We start from the raw sequence: 18,678 nt of genomic DNA, 5'->3' as shown, positions 1-18,678 counted from the left end.
TAGGAATGGCATTGAATAGGTAGATTGCTTTGGGAAGTATAGACATTTTAACAATGTTGATTCTTCCCATCCATGAGCATGGTATGTTCTTCCATTTGTTAATATCCTCTGCTATTTCCTTTCTGAGGATTTCATAATTTTCTTTATAGAGATCCTTCACCTCCTTCGTTAGGTATATTCCTAGGTATTTCATTTTCTTTGAGACTATGGTGAAGGGAGTTGTGTCCTTAATTAGCTTCTCATCCTGACTGTTATTGGTGTACACAAAGGCTACTGACTTGTGGACATTGATTTTATATCCTGAAACATTACTGTATTTTTTGATGACTTCTAGGAGTCTTGTGGTTGAGTCTTTGGGGTTCTCTAAATATAAGATCATGTCGTCAGCAAAGAGGGAGAGTTTGACCTCCTCTGCTCCCATTTGGATTCCCTTTATTTCCTTGTCTTGCCTAATTGTATTGGCTAGAACTTCGAGCACTACGTTGAATAGTAAAGGTGACAGAGGACAACCTTGTCTGGTTCCAGTTCTAAGAGGAAAAGCTTTGAGTTTTACTCCATTCAGTAAAATATTGGCTGTGGGTTTGTCATAGATAGCTTCAATCAGTTTTAGAAATGTGCCACCTATGCCTATACTCTTCAGTGTTCTAATTAGAAAAGGATGCTGGATTTTATCAAATGCTTTTTCTGCATCTATTGAGAGGATCATGTGATCTTTATTTTTGCCTCTGTTAATATGGTGGATAACGTTTATAGACTTGCGTATGTTAAACCAGCCTTGCATCCCTGGGATGAAGCCTACTTGATCATGATGAATGACTTTTTTGATGATAAGCTGTAATCTATTGGCTAGGATTTTGTTGAGAATTTTTGCGTCTATGTTCATGAGTGAGATTGGTCTGAAATTCTCCTTTTTGTTTGGGTCTTTTCCTGGTTTTGGTATCAGGGTGATGTTTGCTTCAGAATGTGTTGGGGAAGATTCCTTCTTCCTCAATTTTTTGGAATAATTTGGGAATAAGCTCTTTTGGAATAAGTACAGGAATAAGCTCTTCCTTGAAGGTTTGATAGAATTCTGGAGTGAAGCCATCTGGACCAGGGAATTTTTTGGTTGGAAGATTTTTTATTGTTTCTTTGATCTCAGTGCTTGAAATTGGTCTGTTCAGGAGCTCTATTTCTTCCTGGCTAAGTCTAGGGAGAGGGTGTGATTCCAAATATTGATCCATTTCTTTCACATTGTCAAATTTCTGGGCATAGAGTTTCTGGTAGTATTCAGAGATGATCTCTTGTATCTCTGTGGGATCAGTTGTTATTTCCCCTTTATCATTTCTGATTGAGGTTACTAGAGATTTTACTTTTCTATTCCTCATTAGTCTGGCCAATGGTTTATCTATTTTATTTATTTTTTCAAAAAATCAACTCCTTGTTTCATTAATTTTCTGAATGATTCTTTTGTTTTCAATTTCATTGATGTCTGATTTGATTTTGGATATTTCTTTTCTTCTACTGAGTTTAGGCTTAGATTGTTCTTCTTTTTCCAATTCCATAAGATCTCTTGTGAAATTGTTGATGTGCTCTTTTTCTGTTTTTTGGATGTAGGCATCTAAAGCGATGAATTTTCCTCTCAAAACTGCTTTTGCAGTATCCCACAGGTTTTGATAGCTTGTGTCTTCATTGTTGTTATGCTCAAGGAAGTTAATGATTTCCTGTTTTATTTCTTCCTTCACCCATGTGTTATTCAACAGAAGATTGTTTAATTTCCATGCCTTTGGGTGGGGTCGAGCATTTTTGTTAGAGTTGAGTTCCACCTTTAGTGCCTTATGGTCTGAGAAGATACAAGGTAAAATTTCAATTCTTTTGATTCTGTTGATATTTGTTTTGTGTCCCAGGATATGATCAATTTTGGAGAATGTTCCATGGGGTGATGAGAAGAATGTATATTCTTTATCTTTGGGATGGAGTGTTCTATATGAGTCTATCAAGCACAGTTGTTCTAGGGTCTCATTTAAGTCTCTTATATCCTTGTTTAATTTCTGTTTAGAGGATCTGTCCAGCTCTGTAAGAGGAGTGTTAAGGTCCCCTGTTATTATGGCATTACCAGAGATCATATTGCTCAGACTGAGTAAGGTCTGTTTCAAGAATCTGGGAGCATTTAAATTGGGTGCATAGATATTTAGAATTGAAATGTGTTCTTGTTGTATTTTTCCCTTGACCAATATAAAGTGACCATCTTTGTCTTTGTTGACTTTAGTTGCTTTAAATCCACATGTATCTGAAAATAAGATTGCAACTCCTCTTTTCTTCTGAATTCCATTTGCCTGAAAAATTGTCTTCCACCCCTTGACTCGGAGCTTGAATTTGTCTTTTGAAGCCAGGTGTGTTTCTTGCAGACAGCAAATGGATGGCTTGTGTTTTTTAATCCAGTCAGCCAATCTATGTCTCTTCAGTGGGGAATTCAAGCCATTAACATTCATTGAGATAATTGATAAGTGTGGTAGTATTCTATTCATCTTATTTTGTGAGAGTCCATTTGCTTAGTTTTATCTTTTGCATCAGTGTGGAGGTTTGGTTCTGTCCTTTAATTTCTGAGTACTTACTTTGCTGCTGATCCATTGTGGTGGTCAGTGTGCAGAACAGGTTGAAGTATTTCCTGTAGAGCTGGTCTTGTTGTGGCGAATTTCCTCAATGTTTGTATATCTGTAAATGATTTTATTTCTCCGTCAATTTTGATGCTTAGCTTAGCAGGGTACAGAATTCTGGGCTGGAAATTGTTCTGTTTAAGTAGATTAAAGGTAGATGACCATTGTCTTCTTGCTTGGAAAGTTTCATTAGAGAAGTCTGCGGTCACTCTGATGGATTTGCCCCTGTAAGTCAACTGGCGCTTACTCCTGGCAGCTTGCAGAATCTTTTCTTTTGTCTTGACTTTGGACAGGTTCATCACAATGTGTCTTGGAGAAGCTCGGTTAGAGTTGAGGCGACCTGGAGTCCAATAGCCCTCTGAAAGCAGTGTGTCAGAATCTTTGGTGATATTTGGGAAATTTTCTTTCATAATATTCTCTAGTATGGCTTCCATTCCTCTGGGGCATTCTTCTTCCCCTTCTGGAATTCCTCGTATGTTGGAACGCTTCATAAAGTCCCATAATTCTGACAGTGAACGTTCTGCTTTCTCTCTCTTCTTTTCTGCCTCTTTTACTATCTGAGTTATCTCAAAAACTTTGTCTTCTACCTCTGAAATTCTTTCTTCTGCATGGTCTAACCTGTTGCTGATACTTTCCATTGCATCTTTAAGTTCCCTGATTGACTGTTTCATTTCCTTCAGCTCTGCTATATCCTTTTTATATTCTTCATATCGTTCATCTCTTATTTGATTCTGTTTTTGGATTTCCTTTTGGTTATTTTCCACTTTATTAGCAGTTTCCTTCATTGTTTCCATCATTTCTTTCATTGTTTTCAACATATGTATTCTAAATTCCCTTTCTGTTAGTACTAACATTTCTGTATAGGTGGAATCCTCTGCAGTAGCTACCTCATGGTCCCTTGGCGGGGTTGTTCTGGACTGTTTCTTCATGTTGCCTGGAGTTTTCTGCTGATTCTTCCTCATGGGTGATTTCTTTTATCTGTTTCCTTGCCCTAATTTTCCTTTCACTTCCTCTTGCTCTTTAAGTTCTTGTGCCTGTGGACTAAGGGTTACAGGACCAGAAGGGTGAGAAGGTTTAAGAGCAAAAAAGGGAATGAAAGAAAGGAGGACCGAGTGGTAAGAAAAAGAGAAAAATAGAGAAAGGAGAGAGGGTGGGTAAAAGGGATATTGACAAAAGGAAGAGAGGCACAGAAAGAGGGAGACAGAGCAATATAGGTGTACAGTAGGGTACTTTGATACAACCTTAAAAAAAAACCACCTTCTGGGGGTGCCCAGTTGGTGCTTCCCTTGAGGTCAGCAGCTCTTTGCTAACCTGGTCAGACACAGTACCCCACCTCCACCAAGTAGAGAGGAAAGACAAAAATGCTATAAATCAAACCAAAACAAGCAAACAGAAAACTTTACGGGATAAAATTGGCTGGAAAAACCAAATAATAGCGGTAGAAACACTGAAAAAAATGAAGTTCTAATAATTGAAATAAGCAGCAATGGGAAATTATAATTAAACTAGAAAAATTGAGAAAGAAAAAGGATCTGTATGGAAAAGGTTGAACTTAAGAAACAAAACAACAATCCACAACATCAAAATAAACAGAAAAAACAACCAAACAAAAAAAACCAAAAAAAAACAAAAAAGAAAACACAACCAAAAACAAAGCAGTATGTATATGTTATTGAATATTGTCTGGGCAACACGTGGTCTTCTGGGGTATGAGATGTTAATCACAGTTCTGATACGACTGGAGGCTGCTGGTTTCTCAAACCCCAGCAGGTAGACACCCTAAATCTCTCTTCAGCCCACTTAAAAGGCACTTTGAACTTGAAAAGGCACTGTTCACTTGCTGAGCAGAAGTGCTTGTCACTGGAATCACTGCTGAAGTGGCTATCCACTTACCCTGTGTGCCAAAACTGATCTCCCTCTGCCCCCAAGGGTTAGGGCTGCAAGGCGGCTCAGACCCCGCCCTTAGGCTACTTGGTTGCTGGGTTACCAGCTCCCACCCAATTCCAGCTCTGCGACCCTGAGGGCGGAGCTTGCCGGGGCAGATCGCTCACAATGTCTGCCTGTGACCCAGAGCCAAACACTATTAGCTCCATCTGGCTCAGCGGCTCAGACTGGGGCCTTAGACAAAGGCCAAAGTTCTCTGCACTCCCGCTCAGGCTCTCCCAAGGCAGTTCAGCTGAGTGCCAAGTCCAAAGACACCAAAACAGCTCACAGGTAAGGCCTTTCTGGTTTGCAGTCTCGCTGCTACTGAACTTACAGTTGCGGGCGGGTTTAGACGGATTGAACACACGCGACCACTTGCCGGTTTTCCACTGTTTTAGTCCTCCTCTTGGGGTCCAGAAGTCTCTCGCTGACTCCCTGTATCCTCTCAGGGGTGATGATAGGCAGATCCCACCAGCCAGAGATGCCTGGAGTCCTATCTCCCCAGACTCATGGTGCCCATATGCAAGGAAGCTGTTACTCGGCTGCCATCTTGCTCCGCCTCTGGAGAAATTTACATTTTTTTTAATAGAGTGCTAAAAGCCCTGACCATGCAGAAACAAGAAAACAATATTCATGGAGCACTGTTTCCCACCACTGCACAGGCCAACTTTTCTTGTCATATAAGCATACCTATGTATGTATATAAGAAACATTTTGATTGAGTTTAAACATGAAGTAGGTTCTTTTAGTAATAGTTTCTGGTTCCAAGGCTCCATGCTATTCTAAGAGGCTAGTGGGCATGTGTAAACACCTGCAGATTGACACAGGAACCTTTTTCCCTATGTCCCATTTTTGTTTTCTTTTCCATTCTATCCATGAAACAGACCCAAAGGGTCTCATAGTTTTCTAATTCTTAACAATTTGTACTGAGAAGAGCATGCCATGCTTTGAGGATCAATCCATGTTGCCCATGGGAAATGACAGCAAAGAATGTAGAATTTAAGGGAGAAACAGCAGGGTGAATCAGGGAACCTGGGTTCTAGGCTCATCTATGCCCCTACCCACCTGTGGTCTCTCTGAGAAATTAAGAGAGAGGCAATGCAATGAAAGATTAAAAATAGTGGCTTTAGACTCTTAAGCTTTGGGTTCAAATCATGTTCTTGTTGAGTGACCTTAGGCAAATGATTTAACTTCTTGAGCCCCAGTGTTCTTATTTACACAATGTGGATGTGGAGAATATCTACCTTCCTGGTGGTCAGAGTGATCAGATTTACTTATGAGTAAAGTACTTGGCACCACCTGCTTCAAAAAATAACCAAGATCATGAGAGGCTTAGAAAACATCATGTAAGGAACAGAAGGAAGCAGGAAGTTTATCTTCCCCTCAACAAAGACAACTAGGGAGAGCATGAGATCTGTCATCCTTATAAACCGTTCTTTGAAAGGGAGAGTAAATTAAACGTGATACTGGAGGGCAGAGTGAAATGGAGCCAATGATTTCAACCACAGTGCAAAGTTGGAAATGAGAAGAGGAGCAGCCTAGCAGAGCAGTTAGGCACAGAGCTCTGGGCACAGAAGTCCTGGCAGTGTGGCCTGATGACCTCCAGTCTGGAGGAGAGCTTTCTGCTGAGAAGGAGACAAGCAAAGGTTTTATGATTATTACACTCACCGTGCTCCATGCTTGACATCTCCTACACCATCTGTGGATCATTCCGTTCATCCTCCAGTGCTGCTGTGGTCTAAGATATTTACAAAGCATTTAATTTTAAGCATCACGGTTTTTGTAAACATTACCCCTGGAGATGGGCCTTTTCATCTCAGGGCTTTTAGTGTTCAGCATCATTCTCTCCAGTTTAAGCATATTTGTTACTGCTTGCCTTCTGCTGCCCAGATTTTTTTTTCAAGCCTTCATTCTTGATGTCTTGGGACTATGGGAACAATTTGCTTCTTTTTGGAAATCCTCATCATGTGAGAGTCAGTACAAAATTTTCCTCCCCTCCTTGGGGTTCGTAGGCTTTGGTGCAAGAATAGCTGCTTGGGAAAGGAGACGATGCTCTCTGGGCCCCCCTTGCAGCAGAGCCTCTGGGAAAGAAATTCTTTTGTTCACTGGGCTTTGACCTGGGTTTGGTCAGGCAAGATGATTGGGATTAAGGCCACAAACCCAGCTCTTTTTTGCTGAGATCAAAGGCAAGCACCAACTGTTTGGTAACTTGATTTCTCTCTCTTCCTTAACTTTTGGATAATGGGTAAGACGAAGAGTGTTAGCATTTATAGATGTGGTATGGCAGGGCCAACACATGGAAAATATGAATGAAGCACACTATACATTTGGATGCCTCAAAGTTCCCTTTTGTGCTGCCATCCTACTGCAGCTCATTATCCTTACTTGTCCTCAACAGCATCCTGCATTCTCACCAGAGCCTCACAATAGTCTCCATGAGGAAGAGAATATATTCATCATATACACGAGGTAACAGAGACTTAGAGAAGTCCTGTGACTTATTCAAACCTTACTGAAAGCGACGTTGAGAGACCTGGAGCTGGAGGCTAATGAGTGACACAGACCTTGGTTTTCAATTACAGGCCCTAGAGCCAGACTTATGTTTAGGGGGGAGTGGAAACACAATCCCCTTATATCTCTGTTCATTTATTTATTTATTTTTCTGTTAATCCTTGAGTGCCTAATACATATAAGATACAGTGGCAGGTACTGGGAATACAAAGCAGTCAGAGCCTTTTTCATAAACTGGTAGGGGACAAGCATGAGTAGACAGATTTTAGACAGTGATGAGCACTGTGACCGAGGAAGTCAGGTGCTAATGGAGCACCCAAGAGGGGTGCCTAACCTGGCTTGGGGGTTTTAGGGGAGACTTTTGGGCAGTAAGTGACATACTATGTATAACTTGATCTAAGAAGTATTACCTGGGAAAAGGTATTTGAGGAGGAAGGAGCAGCATATGCAGAAGCCTAAAGGCAGAAAAGTACTGGAGCCTAAGAAGAAGAGCTCAGAGAGGAAAGCAGATACTAGTTCCTGGGGAGTCCTACATGCTGTATTAAGAATTTTGGGGCTGTGCCTGTGGCTCAATGGAGTAAGGTGCCAGCCCCATATACCGGAGGTGGTGGGTTCAAACCCAGCCCCAGCCAAAAAAGATAAAAAAGGGCGGTGCCTGTGGCTCAAAGGAGTAAGGCACCAGCCCCATATGCTGGAGGTGGCGGGTTCAAAGCCAGCCCCGGGCAAAAAAAAAATAAAGAATTTTGAGCTTTAGCCCATGGTGGGTGGAGGGAAATTGGTGAAAGATTTTGCACCTAGAAATGTGGCTTGGTCTTGAGTTTTGAAGACATCACCCAGCAGCATGTAGAGGATGGAGGTGGCAGGTTGAACCCAAAGAAACTTACACTCGTTCCAGGAGTGACTGCTTTTGGGAACACATCAATGAATAATATGTATATTCTCTCCTACCCACCCTTTCTCTTGGAGATTACTGCAAAACTCTGGAGAGAATACAAGACTCTGTAGGACAAAATTTATTCCTCACAGTTTATGCTTAAGCAGAGAGAGTTTTGTTCTACCTCGCTGGTTTAAAGACACCGTTTGGCAGGGAAAATTAAATGAGATGTCAACACCAGGTTGGCTTATTCTGGCCTCTGGCAAATGCCAGTCCTACAACACACAAATTTGGTAGTGAACACCTGCCTAGCTTCATCTCATTAAAAAAAAAAACACACAGATAATGAAATCTACGTTAGAGTATCTTTGTGAAGTTTCCATGTATGAAAAGACACCTGTAAAGTCCAGGAATATGGGTGGTACCTAGTGAATGTTTATTCCCTTTTCTTTTTGTCTGTTCTTCCTTAACAATGCTCCATCTCAGAGAAGAAGTCAGAAATCTTACAGTCTTTACAAAGCCAACCCAGTCTGGCCCATTTCCCTTCCGACTCCTCTCTTCCTGTTTCCCAGTGCACACTCATGTACCAGTACTGGCTCCTTGTTTCTTGAATATGCCAGACAACTCCCACCTCAGGAGCCTCCATCACACGTCACCTTCTCAACGAGACCCACTCCAACCACTCTCTTTAAAACTCCAACTTGTCCCATGTTACTCCCTTCCTGCCTTCCCTACTTTGTATTCTTCCATAGCTCTTATCATATTCAACAAGTTCTAGAATTTATTTAGTATTTTAAAAATTTATTTTATTCTTATTTATTGTTTGGTTTGATCATTGTCTTTCTCTTGCTGGCACATGAAAGCTCCACAGAGGCAGGTCTTTTTTTTTCTGCTTTTTTTTTTTTTCATTGGTGCATGTCCTGTGCTTAAAGTAGTGCTTGGTTCTCAATAAATCTTTGTCAGATGAATAAATGATATGTTCGAAAAACTCCCATGTTAGACATCATCCAGAATATTGGGAGTCCTAATAATGTAGAGTCTTGGTTGCCTTCTGAGGGTTCCCGTTTAATCTGATTGGGTACTCCTGGCTATTCAACTAGAAGGAAAAGGTTCCAGCCCTTCATTCTTTTGTCTATGAAGTGAGAACATTACTCTCTGCCTAACAGCCTATTTTAAGGGAGAGCTTTTAACCCTTAGAAACTCTTACATAGAAAGACTTGTTAGCTTGTAGTTCTACTTGAAGGTGTGGAAACCAATATTTCCCCTTTCAGCAGCCCTGCCAGTTATCTCTACTGGACAAATTAAGTTGTTTTCCTGTCCTTCACTCCTTAAACTTAAAAACAATTGAACCAGATGGCAGTGTAAGATCTCCTTGGAACCACTAGCCTGAGAATGTGGCTTAAATCCACTTTTCTGCTAGTCTTTGAGATCTAAGGAAGTTAATCACAAAGAAAGGGAAGAATTGAGATAGGCATCTCCTAGAAATGCTATATATTTGGATAGGTCCATTCAGTATTTACATTTATTTACATTTGGAGACTCACAGTCAAGTAGGAGACACTGACGGCAGACAGATACAGCAGCAGAGGTGTGTTAGAGAGGAGAAAGTTTTAGTACCAGTAAAGTTCCTGCTGCAGAAGTGTTGTATACCACCCCTCAAGCTCAGTGGTTCCAACAACAAATATTTATTTCTTGCTTTCATATCTATAGGTCAGCTGGGTGCCCTGCTTCAGTTCAGGCCTATCTTTATATTTCTTTTTCTGGAACCCCTATTGCAGAGGCAATGAATGGTTAACTGGGACCATCTCTTCTCATGTTATATGGCGGGAACATAAGAAGCAAAGTCAAACCACATAAGCACATTTATAGCCTGTGCTTGCCATCACATTTGCTAACATTTCATCAGCCAGAGCAAGTAATAGGCCAAGCCCAGCATCAAGAGGTTAGGGATAAATACTCTGCTTACTCAGTGGGAACATAGTTATATGGTTCTGTTATGGGGAAGGAGTAAAGAATTAGGAACAATTGCAGCATTAACTCTGGCCATGGAAATTAGAGAAAGCTTCATGTTGGTGGTAACTTTGATTTGTCTTGAAGGATGAGTAATTTTTAGAATAAATAAGCAGTCAGTAATAAATCCAATTTTAAAAAAGAAAATGAAGTAAGGGCTTAGAATTTATTTCAGTCACTATGAACAATATGAAAAGAGCTACAAGAAATTAAAACATCATGATTAGATTGCATGTTAATGAAGTCCAAACTTCATGGGGGACATTAGAAAGAGACATAATACGAAAGAGAAATATATTACTCAGTACACTCTTACTTAAATGGGTGGGACAAAAGTGTGAACTCAGAAAGGAAGCTAGAATATATTTTTAGTAGCTATTTTTTTGTACAGGATGCAAGATGTGTGCTAGTTTATATTCACTATTTCATTTAATCCTTACAAACTGTAAGAGACATCCTAATGTCAAATAAGTCCAAATGAAAATACTGAGCCTCAGAGTGGCAGAGAACTTGCCTAATGGCTTACAGCCAATAAGTGGCTAGAGCGAGGACTTCTATTTTAGAAGGAATTTATTCATAAAATTCTCTTACGAGTGTACACACACTATTTTATTCTCAAATGAGACTGCTTTAAAATTGACCAAACACATGGCCTTTCGCATCTACTATATGTGAAGCAGCACCTTTGTTAAAATTGCCCCTGCTCTGAGTAGATGATTTCTGAGATCCTGCCTGGCTACAGCATTGGTTCTTCAGGTCTCACCTTTTTTCCATTACATACAAGTTAAAAATGCCTCAAAGAAAATAGCATTCTTGCCCATGGTGCTACTCAAAACTGCTTCCTCTGGGTGATGGAGTGTTTTGAAATTCTTCATATTTCCTTTCCCCCAGTTTATATCCACACATAAGCAAATATTCTTTCCCCTGAGAAATGAAGGGAGACAGGCTTGGTAGGTCCCTCCAGCCCCAGCAAAAGTTAGTGGTGGGACTGAACGAAGAATGACAATTCTCACTATTCTGCAAACTGTTTCTACCTAATATTAATTCTCCTGTTATGGTGTACAGATATAGTACAGAGGAACATTCTTTCTTGTGAAGAGGTAAGCATTTAAAATTTTTATTTCTAGTGTGTTACTCATAATTACTCATAACCAGTTCCTTTTTGCAACCCTCCGTTTCTCAGGTGAATTGTTAAACATTGATAGGCATTTCTGTATGCTGTCCATCCTAGCAGTCTGGACTTGGGTTGAAGCATGTTTCATGACCTATTTACCATTTGTTCAGGAAGCCGGCTGAACTGGTTTTCCTGATCTCAGAGACCAACTCATATGGTCATTTTAAAATATTGTAATAATGAAAAAATGCTTGTAGGACCTGCCTCTCACTGTCTGATGTTGCTGTCTCATGATTCCCCAGGTAGGTGATGCTCTGATGCTGCTGCCTCTCATCAAGCTGACAGGAAGGGCAGAGAGAGAATAAACTGTGTCTAAGACTGGTCCAGAGAGGGAGCCTGCTGGGAATGCCGTAGGAACAACAAGCAACCTGTCTGGCAAGGAATACAGTGTCCTTCTGAGAACATCTTCTCAACATCATCCTGTGGACCAGTACTTCCTCATGGCAAAGGGCACATAGAATTTTGCTGTCAGCTACCCAATACTTTTGCTGAGCCAAAATAAGACTACTGCTGCAGAACTCAGTGGGATATAGTACATCAGTTCATTTTTGGACCTTCTAATCTTTCTGGTTGCAGTCTTAGTTATTTAGCCTTGAGAATTTTAAGCCACATTTTTTGCTATTACTTTTGCATGCACTTTTCAAAATGATTGACTTAAGCTTCCTGACTGAGGAAGAACAAGAGACCATCATGAAAGTTCTACAGCGGGATGCTGCCCTAAAGAGGGCTGAAGAGGAGAGAGTCAGGTAAGGGGCCAGAGAAGTCCTAGGGTGCGAGGGAGGAAAGAGACAATTCACAAGAAAATGGGACACTTTGTTTTTTTCAACCATAAGTGGTAGTTGTGATGTGGAGCCTAAACTTACAGGTTCCGATTTTAGGTTTACTTCCTGGACAGAATTTTTCCTGCATTCTTGCCTGTGTGCATTTAGGTCTACTTTTTTCTACTGAGTCATGAACCAAATTAGAGTTTCTTTTTTAATTTCTAAAATTTTAAAAAGAAAATGAGAAGTAGCTTACATTTCTGCATACTTTCATAAATGTTGGGATTGGTTTTAATAGCAAAATTAAAAGTACTCTCTGACTGGGCCAAGTTTTCATTTGATTTGAGTCCCATAAAAAGGATTGGCAGCTGACAGGCTATCCTTGTTGGGTGGAACCCAAATGTTCCACGTCAGCATTCCTACTGCTTTCTCACCTTAGTGGTAGAAAGAGCCCTGGACCAAGATGTAGAAAAACTAGGTTTTGTCCAGGCCCTGCCATTTACTGCCTGTGGAATCTGGGGCTTTGAAGGCAGTAAAACCTTCCTGAATGTAAGTTAGGAGTGTTAATTTTATCATTTTCACTTTAGGAGTTATCCAAGGGAGGCATAAACCATATTCTTACTTCCTAGAACACAGGACCATAAATAATGCATTTTTTTCTGCCATTTCCCATATTTTGACCTTAATTGGACATGGATGTTTTGTTTTTTTAAACAAAGTTGAAATTCACTTTACTACAGCATATCTGATGATAGCTACTAATATTAACCTGTATATAGGCAGTGTTTAAAAAGTTGAAAAGGGCTTAACATGCCCATTATTTCTTATGAAATAATAAAGATGTACAGTTGGGGGGTGGGGTAGAGTGGAGCACAGTTGTCCCATTTGATGTGTGTGGAAGTTGACTTTGAGACGAGTCGGGTAACGTGCTCAAGATCACACAATTGGTGAATGTCAAAAGTGGGAATCAAATCCCTGTCTTCAGGTACTCCTTCACTAACTCCACCTCCTCTCCCTGAGGCAACAATAACAGAGAAGCCATCCTGGGACCTGGCAGTGGGTAAGGTGTTGGCTGTCGTGCTGTGGAGTAGGACACTGAGCTGTGCGGATGACAAGTGATGGCTGGAGGTGGTGGGATCCTGCTCTTCCCCACGGTAGTGCTCTGTGCACTCTCAGCAAGCCAGGGGCCTTGAGCAGTTCCCCAGGAGGGATGTAGGATTGACAGTAACTCAGCCCTCAGAGCCTCTTGGTAGCATTACCCTTCTTGGTTTATTAAGGCCTTTCGTGATGTCATCTTATGTTCCTCGCAGCAACCCCGAGACTTGGCAAGGTAGGGACTGTTACACTCATTGAGGAATAAGGGGAGGGGTGGTGTGGGGAAAATCTTCCAGCATAATGGGAAGTGGGAATTCCTTTATCCTCTCTGAAGGCAAGGTGGAGGGACAGGGAAAGAAAACAGTAGAGCCGGACTGCACTGAGCCCCTCTTCCTACCTTAGGACATGGGTTGGAGAGGTGTCAGTACCTTTTATTTCTCTGCTCACCAAAGTGTTATTTTTGGTCTGTGGTTCTATATCCCTCTAGCTGGCCGGGTTACAAGGAGAGAGCCTGTCTCCCTTCCTTCTGTATCTTCTTGACCCCTTAGATTTCAGGCTGCTGAGTCTTCCCTGAAGTTCTGTGATTCTGAGCAAAATGAAGGTATTTCTTGATCATTAGTACTGGTTGTTGAAAACATCCTAAAAATGTTAAAGTTCTGGCTGGAATTGTAAGAGGTGTGAGTGTGTACCCTTGGGTACCAGACTTTCTACAGCGGCAGCAAAAATGCCACGAGTCCCTGTGTGGTGCTGCTGGTTTTGTGGACTCGCCTTCTGTTTGCTGTTTCTGAGGGCGCCCCAGCAGCTGCCACTGGTGCTGCCCTTGTTTTTTGCTTTTATGAATAAATGATAGGAAGAAGGCCTGGAGTGAAAACGCCAGTTTAGTCAGGCCTACTCTACCACTGCTTTTCTGGGGGACTTACCAATTAGGCACCAAACACTTCATGTGCATTTGTCCACAGGCAGTTCCCGGAGCCTGGGGCTGTAGAGGCATGGTCATGTGCGTAGATGAGACCCATGGCCGGCAGACACTGAAAGAGGCCCAGCCTCTTGCCTGCTCCAGGCAAGAAGAGTTTTGCTCTGACATCCTCTTCCCTTTAGGTCTGAAGGGACTTGTGGGGATAGTTCTGAGGCTATTTTGTTCCTGGCACGGTGGAACCAGAACTGGGTCTCTGGTCTTTGAATGTGCCACTCTATGAGCTTTCGCTTATTGGCCCCTTCGCCATCCCACAGCTGTTTGTCTTTTGTCTTCCATCAGAGCTATAGTCTGACAGCTCTGGGAAGGAGATTTATTTGGGTTACAGATAACAGAGGTAAAGCCCAGAGGGAGGGAAATGACTTGCCAAGGGTCACATAGCTGGTCAGTAGGGAAAGCTCTTGGTCTAGTGCTTTTCCCTCTGCCCCATGTTGCTCATCAATATTCTTCTTTCAGAAAAGAGCTGCTCCACGGACCTGGAGTCAAAACCGTCAGTTTGAATCCCATCCCCACAACTAATCAACTGTGGTTGATTGGGCAAGTTATTTCATCTTTCCAAGCCTCAACTCAGAGACTGGGAATGACCATACTAGCAAACTCAAAAGAATAAAGTCAGAATTAAGTAAAATAATTTTTAATCTTCCTGGCATACAGTATGTGATGGATACCTTTTAATTGCCTATTCACCACTATACCTTTACCTCTAAAAAAGGATAGAAGACTCCAGTTAATACTGTGATTCCTTAGAAAGAAATTACTCCTAAAACTCAATTATTTTATGCAGTGAGATTTAATTGATCACATATCAAGAACAAGGAATTGCTTTGGATGATAGCATGAAGGGAATTGAAATTTCTAAATTTCAATTTCTATTTTCCCTTCAATTTCTAAAGCAATTGAAAATACAGCCTCATCCCTCACTATCTGATGACCTTTATCCATTTAATGTATTGTCAATTGCAAATTTAAAATCTAAATTTTGTTTCCCAATATGATTTTACAGTGGCCTACTTCTCCTAATTGATGTAGCTTAGAAACACAATATATAATTAGAATGTTAGCCTAAGCAAAACACCATTAGAAAGTCAAAATTGCCACTAAAATTCAGAGTGTTCTTTCAAGTGCTAATTTTTATAGACTTTAGAGTATAACTCTCCTTTAGCTTTGAGGACATTCCTGGTGGATTATAGCAGTGTTGCCCCCAAGACCAGACACTGCTATAGAATATTTTTTAACATGGCTGTAGGTAAGATTTGGCATTCAAATTAAAATCTGTTTGCCATTCTCTATATATCCTGTGCTTTTCAGTTCAAATCCAAGCTCATTAAAGCCATGTGGGAGATGAGTTAGTTTATATGTTACCTCCCATCCCAATTTCATGGGTAGGGGAAATGAGTGTCGTGCAGGGGAAGTGTCTAGTTCCTAAATCTCTGAACCTGCTAATGGTACAACATGGACTTGAACTCAGAGGAATATCCACTGTGGTGTCTGCGGGGTCCAGGTCACTGCTGCCACCATGGCTATCTTTTATCTGTAGCCACAAGCGCTAGACTGAGCTATAACTATGTATTGCTACTGAGCTGGCTTCACTGATTCAAAGGCAGAGACATTTCACAGACCAGCAGTGAAGCAGACATCAGAGTAGATTCTTTTTCTTTCTCATCCTTGCCCTCTTCCTCTTTGTGCTCCCCCCTCTTTGTGTTCCCCCTCCTCTTCTAAGGAAGCACCACCATACATACATACTAAAGTACGTAATTTTAGTCTTTTATGGTTTGAAATGACACATGGAGGAGGTGGTGTTTCCTGTGCTTCGTGTCACACGGCCAGCAGGAAATTGCTCTGCATGTCTGTCTGTACAGCAGCACCACCTCCCCCACCCCAGTACACACAACCACATCTACAGCGATGGGCCTTTTTGCGGTGGATACCATCTCAACTGCCACCACATCTTATGATTCTCAGCTGCCTCCCTAAGACCTAATTTCTTTTAAACAAAGGCAGTTGTCATTGAGGAACTGATTTGCAAGAACTCTCTTGGTGTTTTCTGTCAAAACAAAGGTGAAAGGAAGCGACATTTGTCAAGGAACTGCACTGTACACATGTACACGGCGCTTCACATACATTTTCCTGTTTCATCCTCAGAACTGGGCAGCTGAACCCACTTGACAGGGAATGGGACTGAAGAGGGGGAGTGCCTGTAGGATTGGAGCCTTGCTGACCCAAGCCTGTGCACTTTTTACACACTGTGCTGTCTCAGCAGACATGGCAGATACAAGCCATGTTTCTTCTTATTTCCAGTGTAAGGAACATTTGCGCTTTACCTCTTTTTCATATGTGTTGGTTTTCAGACTCAAGAGATTGAGTTCCTCAGTAGAAAAGTTTGCCAATCATTTTACAAACTGAAATCACATATGGCTCTCTGAGGCAGGTTGGGGTGGTGGAAAGAGTGTTGGCTGAGAGACTGGCTTCCGGTTCTAGCTCAGTGTGACCTTGGGCAAGCCTATGAACTTCTCTGGGCCTCAATCATTTCTTCTAGAAAGTGAGGCTATTTGGAACTATCTAAGGTCCTCAGCTCTTATGTTCAAAACAAACATCTAAAGTAGATCTAAATCTCATAATCTGAACTTCTTGTCCAGAATAATTAAAAAAAAAAGGGGGGGGGAGAAACAAAGGATGGAGGATGGGCCTGATCAACCTCTTTGGCCAGCCTTACTGACCACAGTTGACTGGATATTCTCAACCAGTTTCTGCCCATGGTGTCAGGCCTTTGCCTGATGATGTTGAGTAGCTGGAAACTGAGGTCTGCATATGTGAGTACAAAAAGGGGCAGGCTGGTGGGGAAGCGGAGAAGTCAGCCCAGAGGCATCACTTCTCTTCTAAATTTTCCTCTGTAAATGCTCACACTCTGTCTGCACCAAAAGAAGTTGTCATTGACAGAACTATAAATTAAATTGTTTTATGCACAATTCTGAGTTTATGCCTGGTATGTAATAAAGAATGAATGAATGAATAAGTAAATAAATAACCAGACAGGGTTTAGGTACGGCTTTTAACATACAGAGGAGGCAAAATGGCCATCTTCTGCAATGTACTAAATTCTTTATACATCATGCTGAAAGTGTAAGGATTAAATGATAATGATGCATGTGAAGCCCCAAGTATGTGGTTCAGCACAGAACAAATGCCATGTAAAATGTTAGCAGAAGGAATGAGAAAACTAATGGGAGAATAAACAGGCCATTCAGCTCAGAAGGCAGGCAGGATGGTGTCCTCTCGGGGCTGAGTGCTTTTCTTCCATCTTTCTCCTACCCACAGCCCCCGACCCCATGCTAGGTGAGCATCTTCTCGGTATGTCCAGCACTCTGCTAAATACAACATGCATCTGAAGAGAGGGTGGTAAAGGATAAAATGTGTCAGTCCCAAGAAATTTATCCTTTTCCTACTTCAACCAGATGATACAATGATTAAAGGTTCAGATGTTAATTTGGTTGGTGCGATTAGAATTCAGGAAAAAATGCCAGATGGTAGAAGAGATTTTAATAGCACCACTAGGTCGTGTGATTTTTAAAATGATCTACATCTTTACAAACATAGACTTTGATGTCATACGTATAGATTTACGCAAAAAACATCATAACTGACTAGGATAGAAAAAGAAGTTGATTATTAAACCTAGTGATAATAGTTATCTTAGGAAGTACATAAGTGGCATTTATTAAATTTGAAAGAATTTTCCTTTTGCTACTTTATTTATTTATTTTATTAGTATTAGATCATAGCTGTGTACATTAATGCGATCGTGGGGCACCATGCACTGGTTTTATAAACAGTTCGACACATTTTCATCACACTGGTTAACGTAGCATTCCTGGCATACCACCCTGAACGTGCCCCATCTCGTTTTTTGCTACTTTAAAACGAATGAGCCAGAAACGCTTTCCTTCCTGTAATAGGTACTGGCCTTTTTAGGGGTCATGTGTTTCACTGAATCTGACATACAGCCTGTGCTCATTGTGCACTGGTCCGGGGCTTGCAGAAAGTCATTTAGGCAAGAACAGATCAAGAATTGCACAAGAATCCCTACAAATGGGCGCCGGCCACATTTACCCAGGCTGGCACGTTCTAACTGGGCTGGCTAGCCAGGCCAGCTAAAACAACAATGACAACTGCAACAAAAAAATAGCCGGGTGTTGTGCCAGGTGCCTGTAGTCCCAGGTACTTGTGAGGCTGAGGCAGGAGAATCGCTTAAGCCCAAGAGTTTGAGGTTGCTGTGAGCTGTGATGGCACCGCACTCTACTGAGGGCGACATACTAAGAGACTGTCTCAAAAAAAAAAAAAAAAAAAAAAGAATCCCTACAAAGTGCTTTTAGTTGAATGACAAAAACAATTTCATGAAGAAAATTTGGGAGTTGTTATGCTGTGAGGGATCATGGTCCCCTTCAACAAGAACGCTGACTGACACCAGAGCTCATGATGTTTTTTCCTGTCCTGATGAGAGATGAGCATGTCCTGCCTCTCCAGGAGAAGACACTGCCATTGGGATGGTGTACTGTGCACTTCACCTCAGCAGTGACAGCCTCTTATTTATCACTTGCTGACTCAGACTGGGGTGGCTGCAGAACATTTATTTGTTCATTGATTTATTCACTCAACAAACAGTTCTTGGGTATCAGCTCTGTGCCAGCATTAGCACTGGGTGCTGGCGTTACAAAGGTGACTAAGAT

General features: G+C 41.4%; 1 protein-coding gene across 4 annotated transcripts in view; it reads left to right on the top strand.

The window, feature by feature from the left end:
• The window catches only part of SYTL2 (synaptotagmin like 2), a 118,629-nt gene that overhangs the window by 41,325 nt on the left and 58,626 nt on the right, over window positions 1-18,678 (top strand). For 3 of the 4 annotated variants that reach the window (XM_053561272.1, XM_053561274.1, XM_053561271.1), the window contains exon 1: window positions 11,366-11,871. In XM_053561272.1, coding sequence (XP_053417247.1) covers window positions 11,771-11,871 — 101 coding nt within the window. In that variant the 5' untranslated portion in view covers window positions 11,366-11,770. Of the gene's footprint in view, window positions 1-11,365; window positions 11,872-18,678 lie in introns of those variants that run through there. The other variant, XM_053561269.1, reaches the window with a different exon arrangement.

Source organism: Nycticebus coucang, chromosome 14, assembly GCF_027406575.1.
Source record: "Nycticebus coucang isolate mNycCou1 chromosome 14, mNycCou1.pri, whole genome shotgun sequence".
Taxonomy (NCBI): domain Eukaryota; kingdom Metazoa; phylum Chordata; class Mammalia; order Primates; family Lorisidae; genus Nycticebus; species Nycticebus coucang.
Note: the sequence above shows the minus strand (reverse complement) of the source record. Positions and strands in the feature narration are given on the sequence as shown.